General features: G+C 42.6%; 1 protein-coding gene across 1 annotated transcript in view; it reads right to left on the bottom strand.

Moving 5' to 3' along the window:
• LOC120063682 (disintegrin and metalloproteinase domain-containing protein 23-like) overlaps nucleotides 1–17,406 on the bottom strand; it is a 58,111-nt gene that overhangs the window by 31,071 nt on the left and 9,634 nt on the right. Inside the window, exon 4 of the mRNA XM_039013977.1 lies at nucleotides 1,393–1,456. Coding sequence (XP_038869905.1) covers nucleotides 1,393–1,456 — 64 coding nt within the window. The remainder of the gene's footprint in view (nucleotides 1–1,392; nucleotides 1,457–17,406) is intronic.

Here is a 17,406-nt window from a genome sequence, read left to right as displayed (position 1 = left end):
TGTGGAGAACAGGGGGGACATGATGATTGGAACACCACTCCATGGGTTTGGTCTTCTCCAAGACATTCAACAAACAAATATATTCACATACTAATCCATCTATACAATCTGGAATATTCTTCAGATGAAGTACCCTTGTGTATTTGCTGCATTATTGCAACTGTGTTGTAATACTGTTAATTCAGTTGGGAGGACTATACTTTTCTTCAATACAGTACATCTTCTGCAGCCTGGTTAACGAAATCAGCCCACATTTAGAAAAAATACATTTCTGGAGTGTGGGTTGTGTTTGTGGGCCTCAAACTAGACTGTTCTCTTCAGACCTCAATGATCCACATCTCTCTCGCTCTCTCTCTCTCTCTTTCTCTCTCTCTCTGAAAGACCATCCCACGCTGCATAGCTACTGCAGAGCGCCAGTCTCTCCCTTCCCTGTCACGTGATCTGGGTTGCAGCCAGGCAGGCAGGAGAGGCAGGAGGCTGCAGGGGAGCGGAGTGGAGCCATGCTGAGTCAGCTAACTCCACTGTGCCCAGCCCAGCCCAGCCCTCAGCCCCTGAGCCCAGCTCTTAGCCTAGCCCTCAGCCCTTCAGCCCAGCCCACAGCCCCTCAGCCCCTGAGCCCAGCTCTTAGCCTAGCCCTCAGCCCCTGAGCCCAGCCCTTAGCCTAGCCCTCAGCCCCTGAGCCCAGCTCTTAGCCTAGCCCTCAGCCCAGCCCACAGCCCCTCAGCCCCTGAGCCCAGCCCTTAGCCTAGCCCTCAGCCCCTCAGCCCAGCCCCTCAGCCCCTCAGCCTAGCCCTCAGCCCCTCAACCCATCAGCCCCTCAGCCCATCAGGCATCAGCCCCTCAGCCATCAGCCACTCAGCCCCCAGCCCCTCAGCCCAGCCCTCAGCCTAGCCCTCAGCCCCTCAGCCCATCAGGCATCAGCCCCTCAGCCCATCAGGCATCAGCCCCTCAGCCATCAGCCACTCAGCCCCTCAGCCCCTCAGCCTAGCCCTCAGCCCCTCAACCCATCAGCCCCTCAACCCATCAGCCCCTCAACCCATCAGCCCCTCAACCATCAGCCACTCAGCCCCCAGCCCTCAGCCTAGCCCTCAGCTCCTCAGCCCATCAGCCACTATGGACAATGGCCATATTATTTATTTGAATGTCTGTGAACTCCAGAGGTCCTGTCGACATCGTACAACTGAATAGTCTTTAAGCGTCTTGCTACATATTACTTTAACTATCCACTTGTACTTTGATTGGCCCTAATCAGCCACCGTAAAACAAACCAATCCATTCTTTACCAGCTGTAGGCCCTGTATCTTCCACTGGGAACCAATTAGGCTCCGCCCGAAAAAAGGTCAATGAAAACAGGTACCCAAACAGAGTGTGTTGTCTGCCTGGAGATGTTACCTTTGATAGAACAGGTTTGCCCTCCTCATAGTGGATCTCCACATAATCCGACGACAACAAGTCACTGCGAAGTAGAAAGAGAAGGGGGCGTGGGTTAGTATCTGTTGTGATGACCTGCTGCCCTAACCCTCTGGCTGTGGTCTGATCTAGAACCGTGACTCAGTTTTCCTTGTGGCTTACATCATCCTGTTTAACAGCTGAACAGCATTCAACAATCATCACAAACCTTAGATAATCTTATTCAAACCCCACAGTCAAATACACCCACGTCAACATAAATACACCCACGTCATCTCACAGTTAAAGGTAGCTTAAACGTTGCATTCTGTGCAGCTATAGGAAGACTAGGTAAGATTCTGCATCAGTATGTAAGATGCTGCATCAGTATGTAAGCTGCTGCATCAGTATGTAAGATGCTGCATCAGTATGTAAGATGCTGCATCAGTATGTAAGATGCTGCATCAGCGGGTAAGATGCTGCATCAGTATGTAAGATGCTGCATCAGTATGTAAGATGCTGCATCAGCGGGTAAGATGCTGCATCAGTATGTAAGATGCTGCATCAGTATGTAAGCTGCTGCATCAGTAGGTAAAATGCTGCATCAGTATGTAAAATGCTGCATCAGCAGGTAAAATGCTGCATCAGTATGTAAAATGCTGCATCAGCAGGTAAGATGCTGCATCAGTATGTAAGCTGCTGCATCAGCGGGTAAGATGCTGCATCAGTATGTAAGCTGCTGCATCAGCGGGTAAGATGCTGCATCAGTATGTAAGCTGCTGCATCAGCGGGTAAGATGTTGCATCAGTAGGTAAGATGCTGCATCAGTAGGTAAGCTGCTGCATCAGCAGGTAAGCTGCTGCATCAGCAGGTAAGCTGCTGCATCAGTAGGTAAGATGCTGCATCAGTAGGTAAGATGCTGCATCAGTAGGTAAGATGCTGCATCAGCAGGTAAGATGCTGCATCAGCGGGTTAGATACTGCATCAGTAGGTAAGATGCTGCATCAGCGGGTAAGATGCTGCATCAGTAGGTAAGATGCTGCATCAGCGGGTTAGATGCTGCATCAGTGGGTAAGATGCTGTATCAGCGGGTTAGATGCTGCATCAGTAGGTAAGATGCTGCATCAGCGGGTTAGATGCTGCATCAGCGGGTTAGATGCTGCATCAGCGGGTTAGATGCTGCATCAGTAGGTAAGATGCTGTATCAGCGGGTTAGATGCTGCATCAGCAGGTACGATGCTGTATCAGCGGGTTAGATGTTACATCAGCGGGTAATATTCTGCATCAGGGGGTAAGATGCTGCATCAGTGGGTTAGATGCTGCATCAGTGGGTTAGATGCTGCATCAGCGGGTAATATTCTGCATCAGGGGGTAAGATGCTGTATCAGCGGGTTAGATGCTGCATCAGCGGGTAATATTCTGCATCAGGGGGTAAGATGCTGCATCAGCGGGTAAGATGCTGCATCAGCGGGTACAATGCTGCATCAGCGGGTTAGATGCTGCATCAGTGGGTTAGATGCTGCATCAGTGGGTAAGATGCTGCATCAGCGGGTTAGATGCTGCATCAGGGGGTTAGATGCTGCATCAGCGGGTTAGATGCTGCATCAGCGGGTTAGATGCTGCATCAGCGGGTTAGATGCACCAGATCCTTTTTTGTGGAGCTGCCAGGTGGTAAAGACTGTACCAATAAAACATTATAAGATAGATACTGTAGGTATAACACAGTAAGGTACATACTCTGAAACCATTTGAAAGTCAGTCAACACACAGTGGTGACAGCCAGCGTACAAAATGGGATCCAGAATCCATCACAAAGCTGTCATTTACAGAGCCAACAAGTGAAGTGCTCGTTGGAGTTCACAACAATGTCAAATCTATTCTAACCTTTGAAAAACATTTAAAAGCAAGAAAATATCTAAAACAATGTTTCACTATTACACAAATGCATTGATTAGAAAGAAAATCCATGACAGACAAAAGACACAGGCATGGCATTGATATAAGTAACCAAGCAAAACATATCCCCTTTCAACATGGTGTCAATGAAGCATGACATGATCAATGATTGTTTGAGGCCTTTGGTTCACCTTGAGTCCCGCTATCCTCCAGCCTGTTCCCACCGTCTGACTCAGCAAGCCATGCCACACCACACAGTTACACACAGTCAATATGTTAGCTGACCACTGACTTCAAGAGACTGCCATTTCTGCCACAATGGCACTTTTCAAGGTAACCTTGTAGATCTAATTGAACACACCCTCCCAACCCCGGACATACAGCACCTTTTGCTGCAGACAAGTAGAAACAAAAAATTAAGAAATGTCTTTCGAAATGTGTGTGTGTCTGACATGTTTTGAGTGATGCTCAGCGAGTGGGCAGGAAGTCCTGTACACAGTTAGGTGTAGAGAGAGAGCGAGAGAGAGAGAGAGAGAGAGCGAGAGGAGAGGGAAAGGGAGCGAGAGAGAGAGCGAGAGCAGAGGGAGAGAGAGATCGAGAGAGAGAAAGAGGGATGGAGAGAGAGAGAGAGAGAGAGAAAGAGGGATGGAGAGAGAAAGAGAGAGAGAGAGAGAGAGAGAAAGCCACAAGAATTAGCCATACAAGATGTAGGAATTTGGAAAACTTATTTTGATAATCTATACAAAAACATCCCACAAAAAGACTTAAAACAGAACCAATTAGAAATGAAAGAAAAATTGAACATCCTTGAATCAGTCATTAAAAACAACCAAAATCCATTAGATTACCCAATAACCCAACAAGAACTAAATGAAAAGCTCAAATCTATTAAATCAAAGAAGGCTTGTGGTCTAGACAACATCAGAAATGAAATGCTGAAAAACAGCACACCTGAGTTGCAAAATGCTGTGCTTAAATTGTTCAACATGGTTTTAACTTCTGGCTGCTTCCCCGATGTCTGGAACCAGGGGCTCATCTCCCCTATCCACAAAAGTGGAGACAAATCAGACCCCAATAATTACAGGGGAATTTGTGTAAACAGTAACTTGGGAAAGGTTTTCTGTAGCATTTTGAATTCAAGAATTCAAACCTTTCTTCAAGAAAAAAATGTAATAACTAAATGTCAAATTGGCTTTCTCCCTAACCATCGCACTACTGACCATATATACACATTACACACACTAATTAATAAACACGTCCACCAAAAAAAAGAGGGCAAAATCTTTGCTTGCTTTATTGACTTTAAAAAAGCATTTGATTCTATTTGGCACGAAGGGCTATTCTACAAAATTCTCCAAAGTGGGCTTGGTGGTAAGGTGTATGACTTAATAAAATGTATGTACACAGAAAACAAGTGTGCAATAAAAATCAAAAACCAAAGAACAGAATTCTTTTCACAATGTCGAGGTGTGAGACAAGGCTGTAGTTTGAGTCCAAATCTTTTCAACATTTATATCAATGAATTAGCAGACATGTTGGACCATTCTCCAGCCCCAGGACTCACACTATTTGACACAGAGGTGAAATACCTGCTATATGCTGATGACTTGGTACTTCTATCACCAACCAAAGAAGGTCTTCAACAGAACATTAATATTCTAGAGCAATATTGCCATAATTGGGCCCTGGCAGTAAATTTCCCAAAAACTAAAATCATGATTTTCCAAAAACAAAACAGATGTCAGAAACACAAATATAAATTCACCCTGAACAACACCATCATTGAACACACAAAAAATTACACCTACCTTGGTCTAACCATATCTGCATCGGGAAACTTTAATAGGGCAGTGAATGCACTCAAAGAAAAAGCCCGCAGAGCATTGTATGCAATAAAAATGAAATTATTCAAAATCAACATCCCAATTAGAATTTGGACCAAAATATTTGACAGTGTAATCCTACCAATAGCTCTTTACGGAAGTGAGGTTTGGGGGCCACTCAATAAACTGGACTTTAAAATGTGGGACAAACATCCAATTGAAGCCCTACATGCAGAATTCTGTCGGAAAATCCTACAAGTCCAGAGAAATACACCAACTAATGCATGTTGGGCAGAATTGGGCCGCTTTCCAGTAATAATGAAAATACAGAAAAGATCATTAAAATTTTGGCTACATCTAAATTCAAGTCCAAATTCGAGTCTGCAATTTAAAGCACTTCAAACCCAAGAGCTGAGCCCAGAAACGAGCCCTCTCAGTCAGCTGGTGTTGGACCTCACCAACCAAGCTGACACCAGCACTGCTTCAAAAGAAAGAATTCCAATAAACAAAATCATGAACCAATCAAAGGACTCATATATACAACATTGGAAAAACGAAACAAAATCCCAAAGCCGACTAAATTGCTATCTGACCCTAAACAGAGAATATGAACTGGCTGAATATCTCTACTCTGTCAGAGATACGAAGCAGAGACAGATCCTTACCAAGTACAGGCTGAGTGACCACCGATTGGCAATAGAAACCGGCAGACATAAAAAGACATGGCTACCCAAAGAGGAGCGTGTATGTGGTCACTGCACGACAGGGGAGGTAGAAACAGAGATGCACTTTCTCCTTTACTGTGATAAATATTCCTCACCAAGAGATTCATTATTCACAGAAATGTCTACATTTATTCCAAATTTTAACTTATTAAACCCAGAGGAAAAACTAAAAATACTCATGGGCGAAGGAGCAATGGCTCCTCTTGCAGCCAAATATGTATTTGCCTGCCATAGCCTGAGAGACACTGAATAATAACATCTGCATAGTAAGCAGTAACTTACTTATTATTCCTATTATTGTTATTACTGTTATTGTTATTACTATTATTATTGTTGTTTATCATTCCAAGTAGTAATGGTATGGGTGGTAATGGTAATGATAGCAGTTTAGTGATGGTGGTGGTGGTAGTAGTGGTAATGATGATAGTAGTTGTAGTACCGATGTAATGATGAAGATGACCGTTATTTAGTTATAAGTTAGTTATAGTTTCATTTTTTTATTACATTACATTCGATTATTGACTGTTACCATTTTATTGTTACTATTTTTATATTTAATTTTGTATTATTATTTACTGCCATTCTATATTATTATTTGTCATTGTTTATAATTTTATTACAATGTATATTGTATACATTGTTGCTTTGGCAATATTGACACAATGTTTTTCATGCCAATAAAGCAGCTTGAATTTGAATTTGAATTTGAGAGAGAGAGAGAGAGAGAGAGAGAGAGAGAGAAAGAGAGAGAGAGAGAGAGAGAGAAAGAGGGATGGAGAGAGAGAGAGAAAGAGAGAGAGAGAGAGAGAGAGAGAGAGAGAGAGAGAGAGAAAGAGAGAGAGAGAGAGAGAGAAAGAGAGAGAGAGAGAGAGAGAGAGAGAGAGAGAGAGAGAGAGAGAGAGAGAGAGAGAAAGAGAGAGAGAGAGAAAGAGGGATGGAGAGAGAAAGAGAGTGTCGGAGCACCCGTGAAGGGCTATTTTTAGCTTGATGGATGAGGCAGGGAGAGGCAGGGAGAGAGAGAGAGAGAGAGAGATAGATAGAGAGAAAGTTAGAGAGAGAGATAGAGAGAGAGAGAGATAGAGAGAAAGTTAGAGAGAGAGATAGAGAGAGAGATGGAGAGAAAGAGAGAGAGAGAGAGATGGAGAGAAAGTGTGAGAGAGAGAGAGAGATGGAGAGAAAGTGTGAGAGAGATGGAGAGAAAGTGTGTGAGAGAGAGAGAGAGAGAGATAGAGAGAGAGATAGAGAGAGAGATGGAGAGAAAGAGAGAGAGAGAGATGGAGAGAACGTGTGAGAGAGAGAGAGATGGAGAGAAAGTGTGAGAGAGATGGAGAGAAAGTGTGTGTGAGAGAGAGAGAGAGAGAGAGAGAAAGAAAGAGAGAGAGATCGAAAGAGAGAGAAAGAGAGAGTGAGATGGAGGGAAAGTGAGAAATACAGATAAAGAGAGAGAGAGAAAGAGAGAAAGAGAGAGAGAGAAAGAGGGGGGGGAGTGCAGCATTGCAGAGTCTGGTGGGCTGGATCAGTGGAATGCAAAGATGTGTGTGTGTGTGTGTGTGTGTGTGTGTGTGTGTGTGTGTGTGTGTGTGTGTGTGTGTGTGTGTGTGTGTGTGTGTGTGTGTGTGTACATGAGTGGAGTGTGTGGAGAAGGAATGCCGGAGGAAGTACATGTCGCATTGTGCAATGTACAGTCAGTGTGTATGAGTGTTTATGTGTGTGTGGCTAAAGAGGAGGGAGTCCTTCCCTGAGGTCTTTGAGTCCACAGGAGACTGACAATGCAGTGATAGAAGAGAGGGGGAGACCAGCAACTGCAGGAGGTTCTGGGGCCTGGCGTCGGACCAGCTCCAGCACAAATTCACTGACACGTGATGCTGTCATTGCTATGTCTCTGACAGATGGAAATAATCAGCTCTTCTCAGAATTGAATAGTGATGCTATGGGAGAGGAAGGGCAAGACATACTGTTCTGCAGCCAAGACCCAGACACACTGAATGACTGAAGCAGTCCAAGATGAATGCTTATTAAAACACAGAGGTATTATGAGTCCAATAAATACTCAATCTACAATACATTAAACCATCTGCATATAGGGGTTCTATGAAAACTATATTGGATAAATCCATTTTAAATTCAATAACTTTTTAGCAGCATCCCTTTTGATGTAAACAAAACTTTCCATAAATGTTTGCAAGTGATGGAAGGAAAAATCGATAAAGTTACATATCGGGATAGTATTTTTGACGATATCTTGTATAGTTTTGACAATATCTCAACATTATTTTTGTGCTAGTAGGCTGGAACTGCACTGAATTCTTCCTTCATAGCTTGCTCTCCATCTTTTTTTTAAAACTGAACCAAAATATACACGCAGCATGTAAAGTGTTGGTCCCATATGAGCTGAAATAAAAGATCACAGAAATATTCCATACATGTACGTACAAAAAGCTTATTTCTCTCAAATGTTGTGCACAAATGTGGTTACATCCCTGTTAGTGAGCATTTCTCCTTTGCCAAGATAATCCATCTACCTGGCAGGTGTGGCATATGAAGAAACTGATTAAACAGCATGGCCATTACACAGGTGCACCTTGTACTGGGGACAATAAAAGGCCACTAGAAAATGTGTTGTTTTGTCACACAACACAATGCCACAGATGTCTCAAATTTTGAGGGCGCATTGTCATACTGACTGCAGGAATGTCCACCAGAGCTGTTGCCAGAGAATGTAATGTTTATTTCTTTACCATAAGCCGCCTCCAACGTCATTTTAGAGAATTTGGCAGTATGTCCAACCGGCCTCACAACCGCAGTCCACATGTAACCATGCCAGCCTAGGACCTGCACATCTGGCTTCTTCACCTGCAAGATCGACTGAGACCAGCCACCTGGAGACAGCTGAGGAAACTGTGTTTTTGCACAACCGAAGAATTTCTGCACTAACTGTCAGAAACCATCTCAAGGAAGCTCATCCGTGTGCTCATCATCCTCACCAGGGTCTTGACCTGACTTCAGTGGGATAATGCTCACCTTCGATGGCCATTGGCATGCAGGAGAAGTGTGCTCTTCACGGATGAATCCCGGTTTCAACTGTACCGGGCAGATGGCGTTGTGTGGGTGAGCGGTTTTCTGATGTCAACGTTGTGAACAGAGTGTCCCATGGTGGCAGTGGGGTTATGGTATAGGCAGGCATAAGCAATGGACAACGAACACAATTGCATTTTATTGATGGCAATTTGAATGGACAGAGATACTGTGACGAGATCCTGAGGCCCATTGTCATGCCATTCATCCGCCACCATCACCTCATGTTTCAGCATGATAATTCACGCCCACATGTCGCAAGGATCTGTACACAATTCCTGGAAGCCGGAAATGTCCCAGTTCTTCCATGGCCTGCATAGTCACCAGACATGTCACCCATTGAGCATGTTTGGGATGCTCTGGATCAACGTTTACAACAGCATGTTCCAGTCCCTGCCAATATCCAGCAACTTCACAAAGCAGGAGTGGGACATCATTCCACAGGCCACAATCAACAGCCCGATCAACTCTATGTGAAGGAGATGTGTAGCGCTGCATGAGGCAAATAGTGGTCACACCAGAAACGGACTGGTTTTCTGATTCACACCCCTACCTTTTTTAAGGTATATGTGACCAACAGATACATATCTGTATTCCCAGTCATGTGAAATCCATAGATTAGGGCCTAATGAATTTATTTAAATTGACTGATTTCCTTATATGAACTGTAACTCAGTAAAATCTGTGAAATTGTTTCATGTTGCATTTATATATTTGCTCAGTGCAAATAGGGAGCCAATTTGTTTTCAGCACTTTTATTTCCTTGTCTGAACAAAATTAGTTTTTCTCATGGCTCTCTCTTGTCCCTCTGCAGCAGACATATAGTCAGCAATATGTTTTGAACATCGAATCGCAATAAAATCACAGTATTGAAAGCCTCCTGAGTGGCGCAGCGGTCTAAAGCACTGCATCACAGTGCTTGAGACGTTACTACAATAGCCAGGTTTGATTCCAGGCTGTGTCAGAGTCCCATAGGGCGGTGCACAATTGGCCCAGCGTCGTAAGGCTGGGGGGGCTTTACTTGGCTCATTGTGCTCTAGTGACTCCTGCTGACCAAGGATGGGTCTGAGGAGCTATTAAAGGTTGCAGCTAGCCTAGCTGTTAGCTAGCTCCATATCAACCTATTACACAACATGCCTACCACTTTGAAGATGCAAAATATTTTTTATAGTGAAACAAACAAGAAATAAGACAAAAATTCAGAAAACTTGAGCGTGCATAACTATTCACCACCCCAAAGTCAATACTTTGTAGAGCCACCTTTTGCAGCAATTACAGTTGCAAGTATCCTGGGGTATGTTTCTATAAGCTTGGCACATCTAGCCACTGGGATTTTTGCCCATTCTTCAAGGCAAAACTGCTCCAGCTCCTTCAAGTTGGATGGGTTCTGCTGGTGTACAGCAATCTTTAAGTCATACCACAGATTCTCATTTGGATTGAGGTCTGGGCTTTGACTAGGCCATTCCAAGACATTTAAATGTTTCACCTTAAACCACTCGAGTGTTGCTTTAGCAGTATGCTTAGTGTCATTGTCCTGTTGGAAGGTGAACCTTTGTCCCAGTCTCAAATCTCTGGAAGACTGAAGCAGGTTTCCCTCAAGAAATTCCCTGTATTTAGCACCATCCATCATTCCTTCAATTCTGATCAGTTCCCCAGTCCTTGTTGATGAAAAACATCCCCACAGCATGATACTGCCACCACCATACTTCACTGTGGGGATGGTAATATCGGGGTGATGAGAGGTGTTGGGTCTGCGCCAGACATAGCGTTTTCCTTGATGACCAAAAAGCTCAATTTTGGTCTCATCTGATCAGAGTCCCTTCTTACATATGTTTGGGGAGTCTCCCACATGCCTTTTGGCAAACACCAAACATGTTTGCTCATTTTTTTCTTTAAACAATGGCTTTTTTTCTGGCCACTCTTCCATAAAACCCAGGTCTGTGGAGTGTACGGCTTAAAGTAGTCATATGGACAGATACTTCAATCCCCACTGTGGAGCTTTGCAGCTCGTTCAGGGTTATCTTTGGTCTCTTTGTTGCTTCTCTGATTAATTCCCTCCTTGCCTGGTCCGTGAGTTTTGGTGGGCGGCCCTCTCTTGGCAGGTTTGTTGTGGTGCCATATTCTTTAAAAAAATGTATAATGGATTTAATGGTGCTCCGTGGGATGTTCAAAGTTTCTGATATTTTTTTATAACCCAACCCTGATCTGTACTTCTCCACAATTTTGTCCCTGACCTGTTTGGAGAGCTCCTTGGTCTTCATGGCGCTGCTTGCTTGGTGGTGCCCCTTGCTTAGTGGTGTTGCAGACTCTGGGGCCTTTCAGAACAGGTGTATATACTGAGATCATGTGACAGATCATATGACACTTAGATTGCACACAGGTGGACTTTATTTAACTAATTGTGTGACTTCTGAAGGTAATTGGTTGCACCAGATCTTATTTAGAGGATTCATTGCAAAGGGGGTGAATACATATGCACGCACCACTTTTCTGTTTTTTATTTTGGGGAATTTCTTGAAACAAGCTATTTTTTTCATTTCACCTCACCAATTTGCACTGTTTTGTGTATGTCCATTACATGAAATCCAAATAAAAATCCATTTAAATGACATGTTGTAATGCAACAAAATAGGAAAAACACCAAGAGGGATGAATACTTTTGCAAGGCACTGTATATCTTCCTTAACGAGTACTATCCTGAAGCTGTGCGCCAGAAGAGGAAAGAACTGATCCCAGTCATGAAAGCTGCCAGAGCGCGTGGGGACATTGCTTACATCCGCTATGACAGGCTCATTGTCCACCCACCCTCCCTCCCAGAAGCCTGGAGGGGATGAGAGAGCCAAGCCTATGGGTTCGTAGCTTCAACCCCGCAGCACGCGCACACACACACACACACACACACACACCACACACTACACACACACACACATTGATTAATGGACTGCTGAATGTATATTTTTTTTATCTTGCTTTGCTTGCTCTTTTCAGTATTATGTCTATCTCTGATAAACTACCCAGGAAAGGGCTGAAAATAGCCCATATTAATATATGTAGCCTTATAAATAAGGTTCATGAAACCAGTAACTTGCTAGCATCAGATAACATTAATATATTAGCAATTTCTGAGACTCACTTAAATAATTAATTTGATGATGCAGCGGTAGCAAAACAAAGACATAACATCTATAGAAGAGACAGAAATGCTTACGGGGGAAGTTTTGCTGTATATATTTAGAGCCATGTCCCTGTAATGCTTAGAGAAGATCTTATATCAAGTGTTATTGAAGTTTTGTGGTTGCAGGTTTACTTGGCACATCTAAAGCCTTTTCTTTTGGAGTGTTTCTATAGGCCACCAAGTGCGAACAGTCAGCCTCTAAATAATATGTGTGAAATGCTTGAAAATGTATGTTATGTAAACAGGGAGGTCTACTTTCTTGGGGCCCTGAATATTGACTGGTTTTCATTAAGCTGTCCGCTCAAGACAAAGCTTCTCACTGTAACCAGTGCCTGAAATCTGGTTCAGGTTATTAATCAATCTACCAGGGTGTTTACAAACACTACAGGGACAAGATCATCCACATGCATCAATCACATTTTTACTAATACTGTAGAGCTTTGTTCTAAAGCTGGATCACAATATAGTGGCTATATCCGGGAAAGCCAAAGTTCCAACAGCTGGGCCTAAAATAATGAGATCATACAAAAGATTTTGCTGTGACTTCAGTGGATGATGTTAAAAATATTTGTTGGTCTGATGTGATTAATGAGGATCATCCAGATGCTGCACTTGATGAATTTATGAAATTACTTCTTCTAATTATTGGTAAACATGGACCTGTTAAGAAACTGACTGTTAGAACTGTTAAGGCTCCATGGATTGATGAGGAATTGAAAAACTATATGGTTGAAAGAGATGGGGCAAAAGAAGTGGCTAATAAGTCTGGCTGTACAGCTTACTTCAAATTGAGAAATGATGTGACTAAACTAAAAAAAAAGAAGAAACTGTATTATGAAGCCAAGATCAATGATGGAAAAATACTTGAGTACTTTAAATGAAATAGTGTGCAGAAAGACATTCAACTCCATCTTTCATCGAATCAGATGGCTTATTCGTCACAAAACCATTTGATGTTGCCAATTATTTTAATGATTACCTCATTGGAAAAGTGGGCAAATGTAGGCAGGAAATCCCAACAACGAACAGTGAGCCATCGTATTCATGCATTGTGTCACGTTCCTGACCTGTTTTCTCTTGTTTTTGTATGTGTTTAGTTGGTCAGGGCGTGAGTTGGGGTGGGCATTCTATGTTATGTGTTTCTATGTTTAGGTTCATTGTCAGTTAGCCTGATATGGTTCTCAATCAGGGACAGGTGTTTTACGTTTCCTCTGATTGAGAACCATATTTAGGTAGGTTGTTCACACTGTTTGTTTGTGGGTGGTTGTCTTCCGTGTCTGTGTATGTTGCACCACACGGGACTGTTTCGTTGTCGTTCGTGTATGTAGTCTGTTCCTGTTCGTGAGTTCTTCGTGTATTTATGTAAGTTCCATGTTCAGGTCTGTCTACGTCGTTTTGTTATTTTGGTAATCATTTCAAGTGTTTATCGTGTTTCGTCTGGATATAATAAATTCGTTATGTCAAACTATCACGCTGCGCTTTGGTCCAATCCCTACTCCTCTTCTTCTTCCGAAGAGGAGGAGGACAACCGTTACACATTGCAAGTTTAAATTCTGTAAAGTTAGCGTGGGAGAGGTCGAAAAATGATTATCGATCAATAATGACAAACCTCCTGGCATTGACAACTTAGATGGAAAGCTACTGAGGATGGTAGCTGACTCTATAGTCACTCCTATCTGTTATATCTTTAATCTGAGCCTAGAGGAAGGTGTTTGTCCTCAGGCCTGGAGGGAAGCAAAAGTCATTCCACTACCCAAGAGTGGTAAAGTGGCCTTTACTGGTTGTAACAGCAGAGCTATCAGCTTGCTGCCAGATCTTAGCAAACTGTTGGAAAAAGTGGTGTTTGACCAACTACAATGCTATTTCTTTTGTAAACAAATGAACAACAGACGTTCAGCACGCTTATAGAGAAGGGCACTCAACATGTACTACTGCACTGACACATGACTGATGATTGGGTGAAATAAATTGATAAGAAGATTGTGGGAGCTGTACTGTTAGATATTATTAACCATAACCTGCTGCTGATTCAACCATATATACACATCAGCAACCACAACTAATGGAGTCACTGAAACACTTAACAAAGAGATAATCTGTTTTGGAATGGGTGGCCAGTAATAAACTGGTCCTGAACATCTCTAAAACTAAGAGCATTGTATTTGGTACAAATCATTCCCTAAGCTCTAGACCTCAGCTGGATCTGGTAATGAATGGTGTGTCTGTTGAACAAGTTGAGGAGACTAAATTACTTGGCGTTTGTAACGATCGTCTACTTCGTTCTCCTCCTCAGACGAGGAGGAGCATGGATCGGACCAAGATGCGGAGTGGTAAGTATTCATGTTTTAATGGAAAAACAACAAACACTACAAATTACAAAACCCAACAAACGTGACTAACCTGAAACAGTCCTGTGTGGCCCAAACACTGTCACAGGAAACAAACACCCACAAAAACACAAGTGAAACCCTGGCTGCCTTAGTATGACTCTCAATCAGGGACAACGATTCACAGCTGTCTCTGATTGAGAATCATACCAGGCCGAACACAAAATCCCAACATAGAAAATCAAACCTAGACCAACCCACCCAACTCACGCCCTGACCAACTAAAACAAATACATGACAAAGGAAAACAGGTCAGGAACGTGACAGCGTTACCTTAGATTGTAAACTGTCATGGTTAAAACATATAGATTCAATGGTTGTAAAGATGGGGAGAGGTCTGACCGCAATAAAGAGATGCTCTGCTTTTTTGACACCACACTCCAAAAAAGCAAGTTCTGCAGGCTCTAGTTTAGTCTAATCTTGATTATTGTCCAGTCATGTGGTCCAGTGCTGCAAGGAAAGACCTAGTTAAGCTGCAGCTGGTCCAGAACAGAGCGGCACGTTCTCCTCTTCATTGTAATCAGAAGGCTGATATAAACACTATGCAGCCAGTCTCTCTGTTAAGAGTTGAGGAGAGACTGACTGCATCACTTCTTCCTTTTTATCAGAAACATTAATGTGTTGAATATCCCAAATTGTTTGCAATAGTCAACTTACATACAGCTCTGACACACACTTACCCCACCAGACATGCCACCAGGGGTCTTTTCACAGTCCCCAAATCCAGAACAAATTCAAGAAAGTGTACAGTATTATATAGAGCCATTATTGCATGGAACTCCGTTCCATCTCATATTGCTCAAATAAACAGCAAACCTGGTTTCAATAAACAGATAAAGCAACACCTCACGGCACAACTTCTCTCCCCTATTTGACCTAGATAGTTTGTGTGTATGTATTGATATCTAGGCTACATGTGCCTTTTAAAAGATGATTATGTCATTTTGTCCTTGAGCTTTTTTCAAACCATAAGCAGAACGTACGACCAAAGATAGTGGTAACCTTTCGTCTGTGGTGTGACTTTTAGCTAGCAAGCTACTTACCAGCATGCCGGCGAAAGCACACTGTATTGTGACTGGTTGCCATAGCGTAAAATGAACCTTCCACTATTTTCCGAAGAATGAAGACATCTGACTGCATTGGCTGCTTTTCCTTTCGGGTGGACAGGCTGCACCGAACATTATGAGCATGTCACATTCTGAGGGAAGTTGCTTTATCAACTGGAGAGAACATCCAATGGGTCTTGCCAGAAAGCTAATCCTGAAGACGGATGCTGTACCATCATTCACAGTGAATCTTGTAAGCGCTGACCACAATGTTAAGTATCAGAGTGTGATGAGTCTGACACGGTAGCCAACATTTTTTGGGGAAGGGGGGGGATCGGGGGACTAAGGTTTAATAATGCAACTGTGGATGCTTTGACTTGTGAACGGTATATTGTCTGTAACACACCTGATAGTCACGACATGGTTGTTATTCTATCATCCCCATGCCATCTACATTGAGTCTCAGCAACAGCTGACACAAAAGAATGTTGTCCACAAAAGGAGTTGGGTGTGTATAGTATTTGTAATTTACCCTGGAAATCATATATCGCCAATCCACGGTGTGGTTTGTGATCTTACAGTTTCAAATTTCAATTAGCATACAATTTCTGCGCCCCCATCAAAATCCGATTGTTTAAAATACAAATATCTGTTTTTTTTGCATGGGATGCGTCTCAATCCACCACATCTGCTGATATCTCCCTTCCCCATCTGCAGTGAAAGGTGGCAGAGCTAGAGCAGTGTTTGTCAGACCATGAGACATCCCAAAAGTCTGTTTTCTCACAAAAACCTCTAAAAATATATATCTATATATATTCCCCTCCGTGGAAAGATGAGACTCTCACCAACACGATGGCGTTCTCCGTTTTGCTCTACGACCCCCACAGCCGATCTGCCAACTTCTGTCTGTAGGGTCTGAACAGTTTGGGCTACACACTAATATGACCCCTCTGTGGAAAGGTGAGACTCCCATGAACATGTCGGTTGTATTGCTCTAGGACGCCCACAGGCCTCACAAGACTCGACTGAAGGTCCCCCGGTACCAGTTGAAAAAATGTATGAAAGTATACAGTATACGGAGACTGTTTAGTGCCAACAATAAGGGGTTAAATACATGTAAAATAAAAAATGTAAATGTTCCCTGATCTTTCTTATATCGCTCAGATACTAATAGATCTAATCAAAAATCTAAATAATTCAACTTTGAGCACCTTTAACTGATGAAAGTCACTTTCTGAGCACTTCTACGATGGGTAAATAGGTATTGGAAGGTTTTGTTCAAATCAAAAGGGGTTGCTGTCAAAAAGTTATTGAATTGAAATGGATTTACCAACATGCTACACTATAATGACAATAAAACACCATTATCCATGAAAGGGATAGTTCACCCAAATTACAAAATTAAACATTGGTTTTCTTACCCTGTAATAAGTCTATGGACAAGGTATGACAGCAATCCATGCTTTGGTTTTATTTTCCTGACACTGTTTCCAAATGCTAATATTTTAATATTCTTAAAGGGATAGTCCACCCAAATTACAAAATGACATGTTGTTTTTTTCCCCTGTAAGCATTTGTGGCACAAATCCCATTCAAGTCATGATACCAATATTCACACTTTTCACGGATCGTGTCCACATCATCCGAAAGTATCTAAAATTGACTGTGAAGCTCAACAATGTCACTTATAGATGATTTGAACATGATGCACAAAAAATGCTAATATATCAGTAGCATGACTTGAATGGGATTTGTGCCACAAATGCTTACAGGGTAAAGAAACCAATATGTCATTTTGTAATTTGGGTGGACTATCCCTTTAAGAATATTAAACTCCATTATGCTGAAAATATGTTCTCCAGGTGCAATAGTGACAGGTAACAGTGAGCA

Source organism: Salvelinus namaycush, chromosome 19 (genome assembly GCF_016432855.1).
Source record: "Salvelinus namaycush isolate Seneca chromosome 19, SaNama_1.0, whole genome shotgun sequence".
Classification (NCBI taxonomy): domain Eukaryota; kingdom Metazoa; phylum Chordata; class Actinopteri; order Salmoniformes; family Salmonidae; genus Salvelinus; species Salvelinus namaycush.
The sequence above is the reverse complement of the archived record's forward strand: the minus strand, read 5'-3'. Positions and strand labels throughout refer to the sequence as shown.